Consider the following 17,295-nt stretch of genomic DNA (forward strand, 5'->3'; position numbering starts at 1 on the left):
AGAACAACATTGAACACAAGACATTGATGTTTTAGTGACACTCTTGAACCAAATTTATAGTTCAGGCGTATTAGCCAAAGAGTGGTTAACGTCGATTTTTATTTGTCTCCCCAAAAACAAAAACGCAAGAGAATGCAACGATTACCGCACCATTAGCTTGATGTCTCATGTGCTAAAGATACTACTAAAAGTCATCCATAACTGAATATATCACAAACTGGACATATACGTTAATGATACACAATTTGGTTTCCGCAAAGGCCTACGAACGCGTGAAGCTCTTTTTTCACTTAATATACTGACACAAAGATGCCTGGAAGTCAATCAAGATATATACGCATGTTTTATTTACTATAATAAAGCATTCGATAAAGTACGACATAAACAATTAATGAATTTCCTGAAATCAAAGAAGATTGACTACAACGACCTCAGGATCATATCAAATTTATACTATAAACAGCGAACAAAAGTACGTGTTAATGAACAGCTGTCAGAAGAAATTGAAATTAGATGTGGAGTGAGACAGGAATGCGTATTGTCGCCAATTCTTTTTAATGCATACTCCGAAGAGATCCTGAAAAACGCTCTTGAGGGTGAAACAGCTGAAATAAAGGTAAATGGAGTTCCCATTAACAACATTAGATATGCGGACGACACTGATCTTAGCCGAAAATATTGAAGATCTTCAGAAACTGGTGACCAGAATAGCTGAGTATGGAAAAGAGTATGGTCTAACAATGAATGTCAAGAAGATGAAATTTATGAGAATATCGAAAACTCAAAGAAATAACGAGAATCTTCTAATAAACGGAACCAACGTCGAACAAGTGGACAAATATGCATATCTGGGAACAATGATTAACTCCACAAATGATTACATTCAGGAGATCAAAATCAGAATAGACAAGGCTATAGCAAAATTTCAACAAAATGAGAAGAGTGCTATGTACAAGGGATTTAAAATTGGAACTAAAGAGTTAGGTTGGCGAGGTGCTATGTTTTTTCGACTTTATTTTATGGAATGGAATCTTGGTCCTTGAATGCGACATCAATGAAAAAACTGGAATCATTATATGTGGGTGTATAGAAGAATTCTGAAAATATTGTGGACCGAACACGTCACAAACAAAGAGGTTCTGAGAAGGATGAATAAAGAAATAGAAATTTTAAATATAATTAAAACAAGACATTTGGAAAATCTCAGACATATTACACTTGGAGAGAAAAACACCTTGCTCCAACTGATTATGCAGGGAAAGATATATATGATTATGCAAGGAAAGAGAAGCATAGGGAGGCGTAAAATGTCATGGCTGCGCAGCCTGAGAGAGTGGTACGGATATATATCAAATGAACTTTTTAGAGCAGCCGAGCCGTTTCAAAAGTCCGAATAGCTATGATGATTGCGGACCTCCGCCACGGAGATGGCACTTGAAGAAGAAGAAGAAGTGGGAGCATAACCTTTTACGATGTTTATATTTACAGGTTTGACATTTAACTGTGATAGAATTACCCCACCTGACTGTGGGACGAAGTTAGTGATATGTTTACTAAAATGCTGTTTCATAATTAATGATGGTCCATTTCTATGTGGTCTGTGGACGCCTGATGAGATTTGGGATGTGGACAGGCATACAAGAAGAATGAACTTTTTTGGCGTATAACTTTATAACCGAATGCTGAGGAATTTGTGGATTTATGGGGTAATAAAAATAGAAACACAAAAATGCGGCAACAAAATTTTGCCCGAATAATAACGAAGACAAAGAAATTTCAATGTGTGAGATATACATTACGTGGCAGTAGTGAGTAGTGGAGAAGGGTTGCTTAAAAAATTGGATCTGGTATACATTAGGAAAACTGGTTATATGACGAGTGTTAAAAGTAAAGTAATCATTTATAATAGCTAAGCTATCGAATAAAATATTTGCAAAATAACACAGAAGATGTACTCTGTCTACTTCGCTTAACTAAACGTTTTGGCAGAAATAGTGTTAGCTTAATCACTATTGCCCTTGACGCTATATCTTCTTTAAGGTGTGTTAAATATTTTCATTTTTAATCTTATTCTGATGACTCTTCTTCTCCTTGACTCCTATGCTGTTCACTATGTTTTCCGGTCAGTTAAAATCCTCGATTTCTTCCAATTGTCTTTTATTTAAATTACAGTATTATTACTGTTTGTAAATAAGGCAAAATATGTCTCCATAGTTGTAAGACAAATATCTGTTGGTTGTATTTTAATGTTAGAGTTTGAACCATTCACGTAAATTATAAATTTTAATGTTTGAAATGAATATTATTAAATTATTATATATAAATTAAATTAATGTATTAAATATATTATAAATTACTATTAATTTATATCTTTTTCCTAGCTGCGGGTGATTTTGAAACCTGTGAATCTCCTATCAAAGGGATAGGTTTGGACTCCATAGAATGCCATCCAAATTGGTTTCAAACATTGATTGCTCTGTTGAGGTTGAGGATTCTTAGATTGCGACGTGATATCAAGAAATTATACGTTATGATATTTCTACCTTTAGGTTTAGCTGTTCTAGGATTATTTGTTAATAGCATGGAAACGGGTAAGTTGAAGCAAAAAAGAAATTATATGTAGGTTATTAATAACGTATATTTCGTCCTGTTATCTTACTGAAATGTCCATATCTGAAGCAATGGATACATTTTTTATTATACGTAATACAATTGTTACAATATGTACTTGGAACCGCATCTCCAACAGCAAAACGTTTCTACCCAATTATCAATAGTTGGTCTATTATCTTCATAGTTCTACAGTTTGTCTTTATATTGTCCCCATTATTTCTTTATTACTTATCACTCTTGATTTCACTGTGCGTGCCTTGTACATGTTTTATGTGTACACTTGCTATTTAATTTGCTCTACATACTAGTCTTTTTTCAAATGCAGATCGTCCATATACAATAAGTTTTCTTTTAATGCTTTACCGTGAATACCAAACAAAATTCCATCACATGCCATTAAATCAAACTCGCTAAACTCATAAATTTTCACGAGCTTTTTGAGGTCAGTTAAAAAATGGTCGAATCGTGCTTTCCCCGCTGGCTTTCTGTACACGAATCTCTCGTACACTGCGTTCTTTTTAAAGGTAAAACATGTTTACAATTCATTCAATACGGTTGTAAATTCTTACCTTTGAACGTTAGTTAACTTGAGCTACTATGCCGTTCTCACCAATAAGATATATTAGGGCGGCAATCTTTCTCATCCTTACCGCTGGCTATTAGGCGGTTAGCTATTTCTAAATTTTGTTTAAATTTTTTAAAATATTTTGACAAGTTACCTTCAAATGGCATTGGGAATTGGGGTAGTCTTAAATTACACATGCTTATGTGAACTTTCTTCTTCAGGTCTATTCACAAATTCTATCCCGAATTATTTAATTTCCAAAGGACTGCGCCATGTTATATTATTATAAAGTAATGCTCAAAGGATCTTTTTTTGACAATATAATTTTACATATCAAAACTTGAATCCATTAACATTGATTGCCTTACATAACATCCCTCAACTGCCTTCTTCTAGTTTTGGCTTATACATCATTGTTATTCAGCCACTTATAAGATATTTATGAAATTATGAATCATTTAATATCATCACCATCTCATTTTCATCCTATTCTACCGATTACGGTGCAGCCTCTCTTACATAGTCGTTCTCCATTTCTGCCCACGATTGTCTAATATTCACTTTTCTGTGCCATGTTATACCAGCTTGTTTCCTTATATCATAGTCCCATCTTATATTTGGACGTCTTCGTGGTATATTGACGCCTCTTGGATACTACAGTGTAATTCTAGTGGACCATCTATTGTTAGGTCTTCGAGCTGTTGATATATATTATGGTAGAAAACTATTTTTACAAAATACAATATTTTATTTAGTGTAGATTAAAAAAACATTGGTTCATTGCTAATTTACAATTTAATATATAAATGACAATAAGAAATTAAATATTAGTTTCTTCGTGTTGAAAAAGGTTTCTTCATTTTGTGGATTACAAAAGTATGTATTTTTTCATTTGGCGAATCTTATCGGCTAATTTAGTATCATTAATATACAAATTTTAACATTTATAGGTCAATTGCGAACAAAATCGTTGGTCCTGAACCTAACAACTTATCCATCAATGCCAATAGCTGTACATAACGGATCCGATGCCAATGTGGATGATTTTCTAATTCAATTATTAGATTTAGGAGTTGATGTATTAGACGACTACGATGGGAATTTTTCATCTTTGTTAAATATAGCGCCTCATATGGTGGCCTTCAATGTGAATAGATTTGATTACCCCGATTATAGTGTGACAGTACTCTACAATGACACCGAGCAGCACAGCTTGCCTATTGCCATTAATTTAATCAACAATGCCCTCTACAGGTACGTTTATGTTTATTTAAAAAATGAGTATAAAAGTAAACAGCTAACAAATAAACTGGAAGATTTTTATAAAATGGAATTCGATTAAATTTCAAACATAAAGGTGACACAGTTCTTTATTTTGGAATAACTTATGGTTTGGAATATGAACATCCGTATTTTTATGTCAAAAATTTACTAACTCAAAAGTTTTAAGAATATACAAAAATAAAACTGACAAAATTTCTTGTAACGCTCCTTTCATAAATCAATGTGTTTTAATATTGTAACCCCAACAAACTCTAGTAAGTATTTGTTAAAATCTAATCCAAAATTGAGGAAATAGTGTACATCTAATGCTATCTGAATATGATATCAACCATATTAAATGCAGTTGGGAGCGGGGTACCTCGAGGATAATGACAAACGAGGAATAGCTTGATTTTTAAGTAGCTTTAACTACAGAGACAGGCCCTTGTGGAGTTAACGTATGGTCAGGGAAACCATAGGCTTGACAATTAGGGGCGTCGATTAAGTGTATAGATTTTCATTCTTCCTGTCAATGTCCATGTTCTAGAGCCTAAGCCAGCCATGGCGTTTAGGTGGGAATTGGCGCGATAATTCGTAACGGAGCGTATTGGATTGGTAGACAGAGAAGATGATGTTTTCTTCAGGAAAATTCTTCATGTCGACGAAAACCGGGTGTCGTCATCTCTTTTATTAAGACAATTCGGCGGTTTTCGATCTCTATCGCTTCTCGAGGAATTCTTGGTATATTTTGATCTCTATTGTTTCTCGAAGGATTCTATATATTGATTTAAATCCCATAAACGACGACTGCAACAAAACTAAATATTAGCCATTAGGCATAGAAACAAACTATGCACATAAAAAGCGTATTTCTCTTTAATAATGACGACTTTTCCCGTATGAACATCTATTTGAGTATAAATATGTACAATTTTTTTCAGACTCTTAACCGGTGATATGGAAGTGAATGAGAAGTGGAATCCCATACAAGTTAGAAGTCAGCCTTTTCAACAAACATCAAGTGACTTTAGTCTTGGAATGGGTACTGCCACGTTTACTATGGGAATGATTTTTGCACTTATACCAGTTACTTTGGCGACTGACATGGTGTACGATAGAGAGGTAATATATTTTCTTATTACACTTTACAATTGTTACGTATTATTAACATAGTTCTTAATTTTTTATTTATTGGTTTTAAATAATTTAAATAAGGTACAAGTCTACTCGACCTGTACAAATATTATTAATTAATATAGTTCTTAATTTTTTATCTGGTTTTAAATAATTTGACCAAGGTGTCCATCCACTAAACCTGTACAAAGTGTTCCAGAATTCACGAATAATTATTATGAATAAATGGAAGACCTACAACAAGTCAGTTGGCTGCAGTAAGACAGGTTTATAACAGTCGGCTTCCATAAAAAATGAGTTATTAGCGGTTTAGTAATGTTATATATCATATATATGGTATTAGATATTCTAAAAATTGAACGACAGACTGCGGCCTTGAAGTGCAATTCTCAAGTGAATCGTCAGCTGACGGATTAATAGTGCAGTAAGCGATAGGATTTCGCTACCCGGTGACGCTAATTTATTAATTACTTCCGTAAACATGTTTACAAAGCAAAACTCATATGATTCGAGATATATATTTATATATAGACATAGATATTTGTCCACTAACAAAACGAAACTACTATTGTCCAACCTACACGCATGCTGTTGATAATTGCGTTAATTATATGACCACCTAAAATTCCTAATAGCAACAGCATAAAGAATTTACAGGATCAATTTAAAAGATGTTTAGACTTTTTTGTAACCAAAATCACCGAATGCAAGAATATTTTCAAGAATTTTTATTATTTTTTTTGCCTTGTGTGTTAAGAATAAATTATTTAATTTTTTCTATCCATATCACTGTATATGTTGTATAATCCCAATTTTTATGTTTTATTTTAATTTATAGTAACTTGTTTTTACTAATGTTGTACCTACTTCCGAGTTTAATGAACCAATTAATGATCAATATTTTTCGTTTTAGATAAAAGCAAAAAACCAACTACGAGTAAATGGCCTATCGTTTTCTTTATACTTTATAAGCTACTTTATCGTGCTGGCTGTAATAATGGCTTTTATTTGTTCGATACTACTGTTGCTTGTACTACTGTTTAAAACACCATCATTATCTTCGTGGCCTGCACTAACTACAATAGGAATACTGATTTTATTTTACTGTCCATCGTCCATACTGTTCAGTACTTGCGTCAGTTATATATTTGATAAAACAGATTCAGCGCAGTCAATTATGTCAAATGTAGCGACTTTTCTTGGATGGATTCCTTTTTTGTTGGTTATGATTCTAGGTAAGTACAATTCAAAACACCACTTTTATCAATAAATAAATAAAAACAAACAAAGATGGAATACTAACAGATAAAGATTTAACAAAACAAATATAGTGCAGCTTGAATGTTAACAGTTAGCAGCGTTAACAGACGAGAAAACAGTATAGTTAATAACATAAATATATTGAAAACAGCTAAAATTACATAAATATTCTGCCTGTAAAAGGATATATGACAAAGCTGCGATCATCGTGATTCTTTTTCGAAAAAAGTCATACGTACCAAGTTTTGTAGAAACAATTTGTTAAAATGAAACATAATACCGTTAAAAAATGGGTAAATTTATTTAATAAGACCAATAAGAATAATCATTTTAAAAAATTACTTCAACCTCAGAATGTGTAAGCCTCTTAATTTGTTTCTTAAGCCACTCTCTTATGTTTTTTGTATTAAAACAATATAGTAAGAGATTAACGAGTACTACCTAGTTTCTGTTGTACGAGTAGTAGTACTTTTTGACAAACCAATTCATATTAGTAAGTTGTAACATAAAAATGGTTGATTTAAGTGAAATAGTTCGTATTGAAATATTAAAATAATCGGTTATGGTGATCGTGTTAGAACAGCGTCTGAAAAAGTGGAATTTTTGAATGGAAATTGTCCAAAATATGCTTATAGAGCCATTTTTTTATAGACGGAAACTTAACTGGTGACAAATATTTAGATTTACTAACTAAAGCATTCCTGCTCTTCAACAGAATTGCTGGTGTCAAAAAGCTGAAGCGCTTTCCTACTATACAAATCGGCCATCAAGCCAAGGCTGTCTATAATCGTTTTCATCGTTCTTGGCGTGTGCGTGTAAAAACACTTGCAATAAGTTGTTTCATCTGTCTTTCCTTGTCTAAGCTCGATTCGTTTACCTCCTCCAGTGGCGGAGCAAAATGTAGCATGTCAAACGAAATAATAGTTATAAAAGAAAATTATAAATTATTTTTCATTAAATTTCTAATAACGGAATATACGTATAAATTGCGAAGAAGTATTTTTCTAGCTTGCCGTACAATAAGACAGGATATAACGAAAAGTACATTTTAAAAGGATTTTGAAATATACCCAAAAAAGTGTTAATTATTTAACCCACTTTAATTAAAAAATGATACAGATTTTTTAAGTTTTAAGCACTGTAGCGAATTCTGAACTGTTACAACGTACTGACCTTGATTAATTAGCTAATCATTCAGCGTCTTCACTGGAACTGTCTTCATCATTGGAATCTTCCGCCAAATCGATGATAATCCTACTTTCATTTTCATCATATGTGACCATTTTTGCCCAGTCGCCTGAATTAATTTTTCAGTATGGTTAACACAACTCGCCCACACTGCAGGTGTTGCCTCAGCTAATGCATCGCCCTAAACTTTTTTCACTGTTTCATCTCCACGTCTATGTTCTCCAATATGACGATCATAGTATTGTTTAGAAATGCTCCAGACCAACTCAATCGGATTATATTGACAGTGATATGGAGGCAATCTCAAAACCTGATGCCCATGTTCTTGGAGTAGCTCGTCTATAACGTACCTGGTATTTTGTGGTTTATTCTGGCGACAAAGACTCAATAGCTCTGTCTTGCCCGAACCGTCGTCAAAAATTATTTTTTTCGCTCTTAACCATTCTTGTAAGTCCGATTTTTTCCAACAGACATTCGGTAATTTTTCTATTAAAGAGCTATGGTATGAGGCATTATCCATAATATTTAGAGATGGTTCCTCCAACATTGGTATCAGCTTTTCGGAGACCCTATTTTTAAAAGACTCTTTATCCATAGAATCATGATAGTCTGCACTCTTCGATTTCGTAGAAAACAGTAATCCAGCATCTTTAACAAATCCTTGCCTACTTCCGGCATGTAAAACAACAAAGCGTTTACCTGTATTTTCGTGTCCTTTTCTGATGCTTTCTACACAGTCATCTTGCCAAGTACGTTTATATGCCCCGTTTAGGAATATCCATGTTTCATTTAAAAAAACGAACTGAAGTGGGCTTGGACTTAAAAAATTTCTCATATAATGCCTCAAAAAATACAGTCGTTTGGAGACTATACATGGTTTCTCACATAGCACTCGTCTACTATTTTCTAGTTTGTATGAAAACCCACAATTTTTCATAAGACGCCACAAACTTGTATCAGAACCGTCATAGAGATGCTTGTTTCTTAATTGTGTATTTAGAACTTTAATTGTAACGTGCTCTCCTTTTGCTTTGATGCCATACAGTACATTTCTAATCTCTCCTTTTATAGTATCGCTGACATTATTAGCCTTTTTTTTGTACATTACGTGACTCTCCTGGTGTAGTAAGAGCTGCCCCTGCCTTGTATTCGCTCTTTATTCTTGTCACTGTGCGAAGACTGATTTTCAAAGCGTCCGCTACTCGTTCATGTACCGATGATAACGAAAGCAAAGGTCCGTTGTTTTCTTTTTCTTTTTTAAAATACTCCAATAAATGAACTACACATTGTCGCATTTCTCCTGTTATCGTTTTTCCTGGCATTTTTTTTATTAAATAGAACAATTAATTATTCACAACAAAAAATAATAAGTAAAACTGTTCGGAACAAATTCCAACAATGACTGATTAAAATCGACTAAAACAACATAAAATATCAATGGTAATTGCTACAATTATAAACCTATTAGCCAGCTCATTCAAGAACAATGCCACAAGTCATTATTGCAATGGGTATCGGGAGAGAGAGAGTTAATTTATAATAAACTGGAATTTTTAAGGTGTCGAGAGTATGATTTTATGTAATGGAATTCCACACAGTAAGAGCTCAAACTATTAATTAATTAAAAACTGTTTATTTATAAAAACTATTTCATCAGCTACTTCAAACCTGCACAGATCAGGGTAACATGTTAAAAAAAACACGTCACTGCCAGCTATCTGTATTCGTAAAGAGGCCGAACTTATCACCGACACCGTATCGGCCAAACGCATCGGTGTTATTGCTACAATACAGGGAGACGTGAGTGGTCTCTTCATTCCCTTCTCATCGCTCATTCCCACGACTACGGAATTAAAAATTCCGTAGTAGCTTATTTCAGGCACACGCCAAGAACGATGAAAACGAGTATAATGCAGACCAAGACTGATGTGAGTAGGGACATATTGTTCCCGGATAGTTAAATCTATTTTCATCGACATTGTGTCGTTTAATTTATTACTTTTAAATATGCAGTTTTCAATTTAAACCCACCCACTGCTTGATGTTGCGGCTAATAGCACGCAAGTGTTTCAAAGTTAACTGCAGATGAAAAGATTATGATGAAGTCCGAAAACGTTCGTTCTGAACAAAAAATCAACTACTGTAATCTATTTGGATTTTTGATTTAATTTTTTAATTAAATATGTACCAATTACAACAGAAGTTTTCACTTCGATGTAAAAGTTTTTTAACTTCTTTATCAAGTACAAAATTTGACTGACATTATTCTATCACTTATTCTTACAACTTCTACTATGTTATCTTTCATTTCACTATCAACAATTTATTATACTAACTCCATTCCTATTGTTACTTTTCCCTAAATACCACAATTATTACCACAGTTTGTATCCTTCGCCTAATTGTTTCGCAATTTGTACTCTACTCTTTTTAATCGCATCTACTAACTCCACACTCTTACCTATTAGACTTTCAAGACTTTAAGACCCTATATATATATATATATATATATATATATATATATATATATATATATATATATATATATATATATACATGTTATGCAATGCTGTAAAGTATTTTGTCGATATCCAAAGAAGTTTTTAGTGCAACCATATATATATATATATATATATATATATATATATATATATATATATATATATATATATATATATATACAAGGATTTCCACAGTTTTCACTGTATTCCTTCACTCAACCGTTTTCTCCAATTTTTCCTGTTTAGCCAGTCCCCTTCCTATAGGTTTTTTCTACTCATTGCTTCGTCCACCTCATCTCTGAAAGATCTTCGGGGTCTGCCTCTCTTTCTTCTTCCTATCGGGCTCCACTCTGTTATTTTATTTATCCACCGATTTTGGTCTGCTCTTCTGACATGTCCGTACCAGGTTAACCTCTTCTGTTCGATGTAGTCTATTATGTCGGAGTTCATTCCCATTCTCCTCTTAATCTCCATGTTATTTATTCTATCTCTTCTTGTTACTCTGCAGCTTCTCCTTAGGAGTTCCATCTCTTTTGCTCTTATTTTGTTTTTGGTTTTCTTATTTATTGTCCAATTTTCACACCCATAAGTGAGGATACTTCTTGTCATGGTATTATATATTTTTTTCTTTGTTTTCATGCTTATCCCATAGTATCGGGTTCAATTTTCGTATGCAGTCTCTTGTTTGTCCTAGTCTATTTTTTATATCTTCCTTCGTTGTTCCTTTGTTTGATATTATGAAACCTAAATACTTATACTTGTCTGTTCCTTTGATTTGTTTACCTTCGTCTATTTCCAGCTGTTTTATTTCTGTATCCTCCGTTGTTAGGTATTCAGTTTTCTTTAGGTTTATTTCCATTCCATTCTTTGTATATTCCTGCTTTAGTGCAACCAAAAACCTTTAAAAATGTATGTAGCAAGCAAGCAATTTAATTAAACCCAGCCTGTGAGACATGTTCACCCCTTATAATTACGTTCGGGTGTAACAATTTATTGGAGCGAAGTGTATTAACTCGTGTAAAACAAAAGTCACTCCACCTCTCTCCAATGCTCAAGACCATCCCTTTTCCCCCTACGGCACTTTGATGCGCGTTAAAGGCACAACTATCAGCCAAATTCGCTTCATGTGGGAGTCCTGGGTAATAGAACTCCGACATGGTTCCCTATCCGATTTAAATTTAGGCCAGCGTGACGCGCTTTACTCCTGTTATCCTCTTGTGACTTATCCGCGAAACTGAAATTGCTTGCCTGGGCCTCAAGCCTCCGCTATCGGCTGCGCTCAGTTCGGAGACGGTGATCACGGAGCTGTTGTGGTTTTTGTTAGTTTTTTTGTTGGCTTGCGCCGGTTTTTGTTAGCGCTTTTTAATTTTTGGGGCCGATTTTTAGATTTTTTATAATTTTTTTTTTGTAGGATGTCCTAAAATAGAATCTTAAATAACTGGGGACAGTGTTATTGTGCTTGTGTAGAGCTACGAACTGTCGTCTTTCTTTCTTTTACTATATCTCTGGGGTTTGGTCTCTCTAGGGTTTGTTTGTTTTATTCTCTCCGAGTGTTTTTTATTTTATTCTCTCTCTAGGGTTTATTTTTCTCTATAGGGTTTATTTTATTTTATTGTCTCTCTGGATACCTTTTATTTCATTCCGCTATTTGATGTTTTAGGCTTTTGTGTTTCCATCGATGGAACGCGTCGTATCTTATGATCTCTCGCAGTATGGGACTTGGGTGATTCTCAAGTTCTGCGAATTTTATCCTGGCTTTTTCCTTCTTTATTTCAGTCACCCTGATTTGTTGCAGTTCTCTGAATAGGAATCGTTCGGTGACATATCTTGGAACGTTAACTGCTTCTCTTAAACTGCTGTTATGGGCCGCTTTTATCTTTTTTTTTTGTTGTGTTACATACGTGTCCCCATGCGAGAGATGCGTACGTTAGTATCGGTACTATGATATTATTTATTAATCTCATTTTTGTTTTTATCCTCAATTTACTTTTTCTACGAGTCTGTGAGTCCTCTTATTGACGTTTTTGCCATGTTTGCTTTTTGTATTGTAGCGTCTACGTGTTTTGTAAATGTGAGTCCTTTGGGGTTTTTTTTTGCACTATTAGTTGTTCCTCTGGGTGTTAGTATCTCTTTTTGAAGAGCACTGCTTGCGTTTTTTCGGAGTTTATGGCGATTTTTCATTATAAACTTCATTCTTCGATGTTTTCCAACGCTGTTTGCAGATTATTTACTGCAATGTCTATATTTCTATGTTTGGTCGCTATCGCTGTTTCATCGGCATAAAGGCTGAGTAAGGTTCCAGGTGTTCTTGGAATATCGGCGGTGTTTATTGTGTACAGTAGTGGAGACAGGACCGCTCCCTGTGGCACTGCAGTCTCCGGGATTACGAGGTCGGACAGGACTTGTTTTAGCCGAACTCAAAAACTCTGATTGCTCAAATAAAATAAGATTAATCTCTTCATTACGCCACTGTATCCGTAGCCTCTCATTTTGTAGGTTAGCCCTTTGTGCCAGACTTTATCGAAAGCTTTCCTTACATCTAGGAAGGTTGCTCCTGTTTATTGTTTATCATTGAATCCAGCTGCTGTGTACTCTGTTAGTCTGAGTACTTGTAGCTCGCTGGAGTGCTTTTGGTATCATTATCACATGGGCCTCCTTCCATCGATTTGGAAAGAGCCTATATCTTAGCATCGCGTTTACTATATTTGGTAGAAATACTATGGCTCTTGCCGGTAAGTATTTCAGAGCCACTGTTTGTGATCTGATATGGTCCAGGTGCTTTTCTTGGTGAACTGTTTTTAATTAGTTCGTTTATCTCCTCCGGTGACGTTGGAGGGATCATTTCATCTGGTTTCTCGGGCCTTTCTTGTTCTTCGACTTCTTCTATGAAGTCTATATTCTCATCTGGGTGATAGTTTAGTGTACACTCTCTCTTAAGAGTCATCCTCATCACCTCGGCTTTTTCCTCAGTGGTGTAGACAATACCGTTTTAGCGGTGTATTGGGGGGATGGATTTTCTGTCACTTCTGAGTATTTTTTGAAGCTTCGAAATATTTTGCCTATTTGGGCCTTACTCCTACATATCTTGGACGTGGTTGTCCCAGTTTTCACTACGGTGTTCTTGTAGTGCTGTTTTAACTTTTCTATGATAGCCGGTTGGCCCTGTTTTTATCCACCTGGTTTCTCGTTCTTCTGGCTCTCTGTTTGGCTCGTTCCTTTCCCTTATCTTATCCTTTATTTCCTGGGTTATATTTTGAAATCGTACCGTGTGTATTTCTACTTCCTCTTTTGTAGTGCTGTTCCTGAGTGCTTCTTGTATGATATTCTCAAACTCTAGGACTCTATCCTCTATAAAACTGTATGTTTGTATATAAGATACTTAATAATAATTATTTATCGCATTGTTATTATTGTAGTGCGAATGGCAATAAGAAGTCGAGGTACTTTAATTTATATAAATAAATAAAAACTTCTAAAGGCTCTTATTATATTGGTATACAGTAATAGTTAAGGTTAGATATTTAAAATTTACATTTTCTTTATGTTGAACATCTACATAAGAGAATCTACTTAATACGTCTTATATATGTTAAATCATGGAATATGTAAAGAATGCTCTAATTTAAACTCAAAAAAATAATTTAATTTGTATTGTTTTAGGTGGAAATGTAGCTCTAATACTTCATATAGTCTGTTCTCTTCTAAACACCATGTATCTTCCTTACGCAATCATCTATTTTGTACAAAGAGTAGATTTGGCTTGCAAGAGTAATTTCGGCTGTACAGAACTTACTTTACGAAACTACATGACAATAGAAATAGTCGTTATGTTTGTGGGATTAATTTTGCATATTCCGTTTTGGTTCTTTATACTTCTTATAGTAGATATTAAGAAGAATGGAGGAAAAGCGAAAGATATCTTTAAGTTTAGGAAGGTATGTACATATATATGATGATTTAGATTTACAAAATAATAAATGCTTATTTATATGATTCCCATATTATGTAGGTACATTATCCACTATTGAATTTAAAATGTCTTTGCAATTTTGCATATTTACATGATCCACAGAAATTTGTAGGAACTATATATTTTTTTAATTCCAATTAAAATTACTTAGTACTTACAAATTACAAAGTAATTTGTTTGTTTATATAGCGTGTGTCTCCACCTTCCAGTGGAGAGTTCCTTTTGTGTTACTAATTTATTATGAATATTACTAATTTATAGTGAATAGTTTAATTAAAAAGTATGTAAGTTAAAAACAATAAAATCTGTTTTGTAGATCATTTGGTTTAAAACGTTTCAGCACAGACACTTTATTATTGTCATCGAATAACCGATTCGCGAGTACATTGGGGTGCATTTTTATCCGTTTACCATATTTGACACTGCAACAACACTGTTTACAACTTCTTTTACCGAAGGCATGTCCAGATCTTTTTCTATAGAGGAGGATACGATGGAGCATTTACTCTAGACCTTAACACTTTATTCTAGAAGCGTTGGGGAATTGCAAGATTAGAATTGCTAGCGGTGTCCCATAGCTGAAAACCATATGGACTTGAGGATCGCCTTGTATATAAGCAGATTGTTATCCAATGTTAATTTAGAGTTTCGACCAATCAACCAGTACGTATGTCTAAATTTAATGCCCAGTTGTTCTCTTTTGGTAAGGATTTGCTTCTGCCATCTTAGTCTTTTGTCAAGATAGATACCTAAGTTATTTTATGTCGTTAGCCTTACTTAATTGCTTGCCATTGAGTTTGACCGGAGGGCATTCACCTCGTTTTATTGTGAAGGTTACATGTGTTGACTTGGTCTCATTTACTCTAATTCGCTATTTTTTAGCCAAGTTTCTATTTTATTTAGGTTTTCTTGTAAATTTTCCAATGCTTTTATGGGAGAGTACATATTGCGGTGTCGTCTGCAACAGTAGCAACTTCTGTGTTACTGCTGGATTAGAGGTCTGCAGTGAACATCAGAAATAAAATAGGTCCTAGTAGAATTTAAATCAAATTCTGAAGATGTGCAGTCTGCAATACAAAATATTACGTTTTTCTTGTAACTAAAAAGGCTCTTAACGTTTTTTATTCCAGACTGATTTTCCTTTAACGTGAAATTATTATTTACGATTTTGTTTTTTTTAGAAAGTTGTGGATGATCTCACGGAAGATGCCAATGAAGCCAGCGATATTGGTGAAAATGAAGACCAAGACGTTAAAGCTGAGAGACAAAAAGTGAAAAATCTAATGCACAATCACATTATAAATCCACCAGTCGTTATGGTAGAGGTAAGTAACAAAGTTTGAAAATTTTATAGTTATTATGTACATGAATGTATATTAAGTAGATAATACAAAAAGATAATGCTTGTTCATTTGAAGCAAGCCATTTAATAAAACAGAAGTAAAAAATGGAAGCGTAAAGATTACCAAAAGTATATTAGTAGAAATATAATAGAAAAAGTCGGGAAAGGTAGGGGGTGTAACAGCGTGATAGTAATTAGAAATTGATTTTATGAAAATAAAAACAATATTCCTTTAAGAGAATTACAGCACGAGGTAATCACTTGGAAATAATAATAATAATATTGTTTTGAAGCTATTTTCTTATGGAATTTTAATATAATTTATCAAATTAAAATTGTTTATTTTAATGTTTTGATTTCCACTTCAGAAATTGTTCTCAAAATATAAATTAGACAAATTTTGTTTTGTTACAAGCAACACAAATGTCAAAATAAACATATTTTAAACTAAAATTGTGATTAATAATTCCCAATAAAATTGGTAAATAATAAATAATAATAATAAAGTATACTAATAATATTTAAGGATGAACGAATGAGTAGTTTAGCAGTAGTTATTATTCCATATATGGGGGTATAGTTTCAAAGTGTACAATTCCATGTTTCCTAAATTTTCAGTAATCGAAAGAAACGAATAACCTATTTCATACGAACGATTAAACTAATTTTTGTTTTCTATTACATTTATATGACAACTGCGAGTTCATATACAATTTTTTTTCTTAAACTTTTCAAAAATAACTAACTAATTCTAGAAAAATATTTGGATATTGTACTTAATGAAAATAACAAATGGAGTTTGTCCACATTGAAAATAACTTACCAACATTATTTAGTAAAATTATTTATTTTATTGAGATAATACAACCACAAGTCAAAAAAAGTTCACAAAGGAGATAAAATAATGTAGTGAGATGACAAAAAAATTAGAAAGTAACACTTTTAATTATTCTAAAGTAGTTAATTAAATGGAAATTCTATCGTCTTCTTCAATGTTCTCACACAACGTTTCATCGTCGACGGTTTCATTTTCTGGTGCTACATTGACTTCTCGATTGTTTTCGATGATGATGAATTTGTAAAAACTTCAACGAGGATCACTTTTTTAGTCCTTTCCAAAATGACAACATAATAAATTATTCACATCACCAAGTTTCATTCTTTCAATGTTTTTGTTTGTTATTGACTTTCCCACACCAACATCCGTTTTATAAACTGTCTAGCCGCGGACTAACACTGTGCCTTGAAAGCTTTTAGTTAAAATAATCCTCTTTATTTTTGAGAAAGCAAAATGCTAATTGTCTTGGAGTCTTAATGTGCTTGCTTGTTTTATTTTTCCAGTCATATACTTCGACTACTTGAACACTTGAACCCTATGAACAGTACAATTTTTCTGATTTTATCTTTTCTAGATATAGACACATAGATATGAGTGTCGTGTTTTTGTTTTGGCCTCCGT

At 33.4% G+C, this 17,295-nt stretch overlaps 1 protein-coding gene across 3 annotated transcripts in view; it reads left to right on the forward strand.

Annotated features, from left to right (window-relative positions):
- The window catches only part of LOC140437409 (cholesterol transporter ABCA5-like), a 150,315-nt gene that overhangs the window by 115,137 nt on the left and 17,883 nt on the right, over nucleotides 1-17,295 (forward strand). For all 3 annotated transcript variants that reach the window (XM_072526920.1, XM_072526923.1, XM_072526924.1), the window contains exons 17-22: nucleotides 2,382-2,591; nucleotides 4,129-4,432; nucleotides 5,383-5,563; nucleotides 6,489-6,810; nucleotides 14,185-14,459; nucleotides 15,676-15,819. In XM_072526920.1, coding sequence (XP_072383021.1) covers nucleotides 2,382-2,591; nucleotides 4,129-4,432; nucleotides 5,383-5,563; nucleotides 6,489-6,810; nucleotides 14,185-14,459; nucleotides 15,676-15,819 — 1,436 coding nt within the window. The remainder of the gene's footprint in view (nucleotides 1-2,381; nucleotides 2,592-4,128; nucleotides 4,433-5,382; nucleotides 5,564-6,488; nucleotides 6,811-14,184; nucleotides 14,460-15,675; nucleotides 15,820-17,295) is intronic.

This window comes from Diabrotica undecimpunctata, chromosome 3 (assembly GCF_040954645.1).
Source record: "Diabrotica undecimpunctata isolate CICGRU chromosome 3, icDiaUnde3, whole genome shotgun sequence".
Lineage (NCBI taxonomy): Eukaryota > Metazoa > Arthropoda > Insecta > Coleoptera > Chrysomelidae > Diabrotica > Diabrotica undecimpunctata.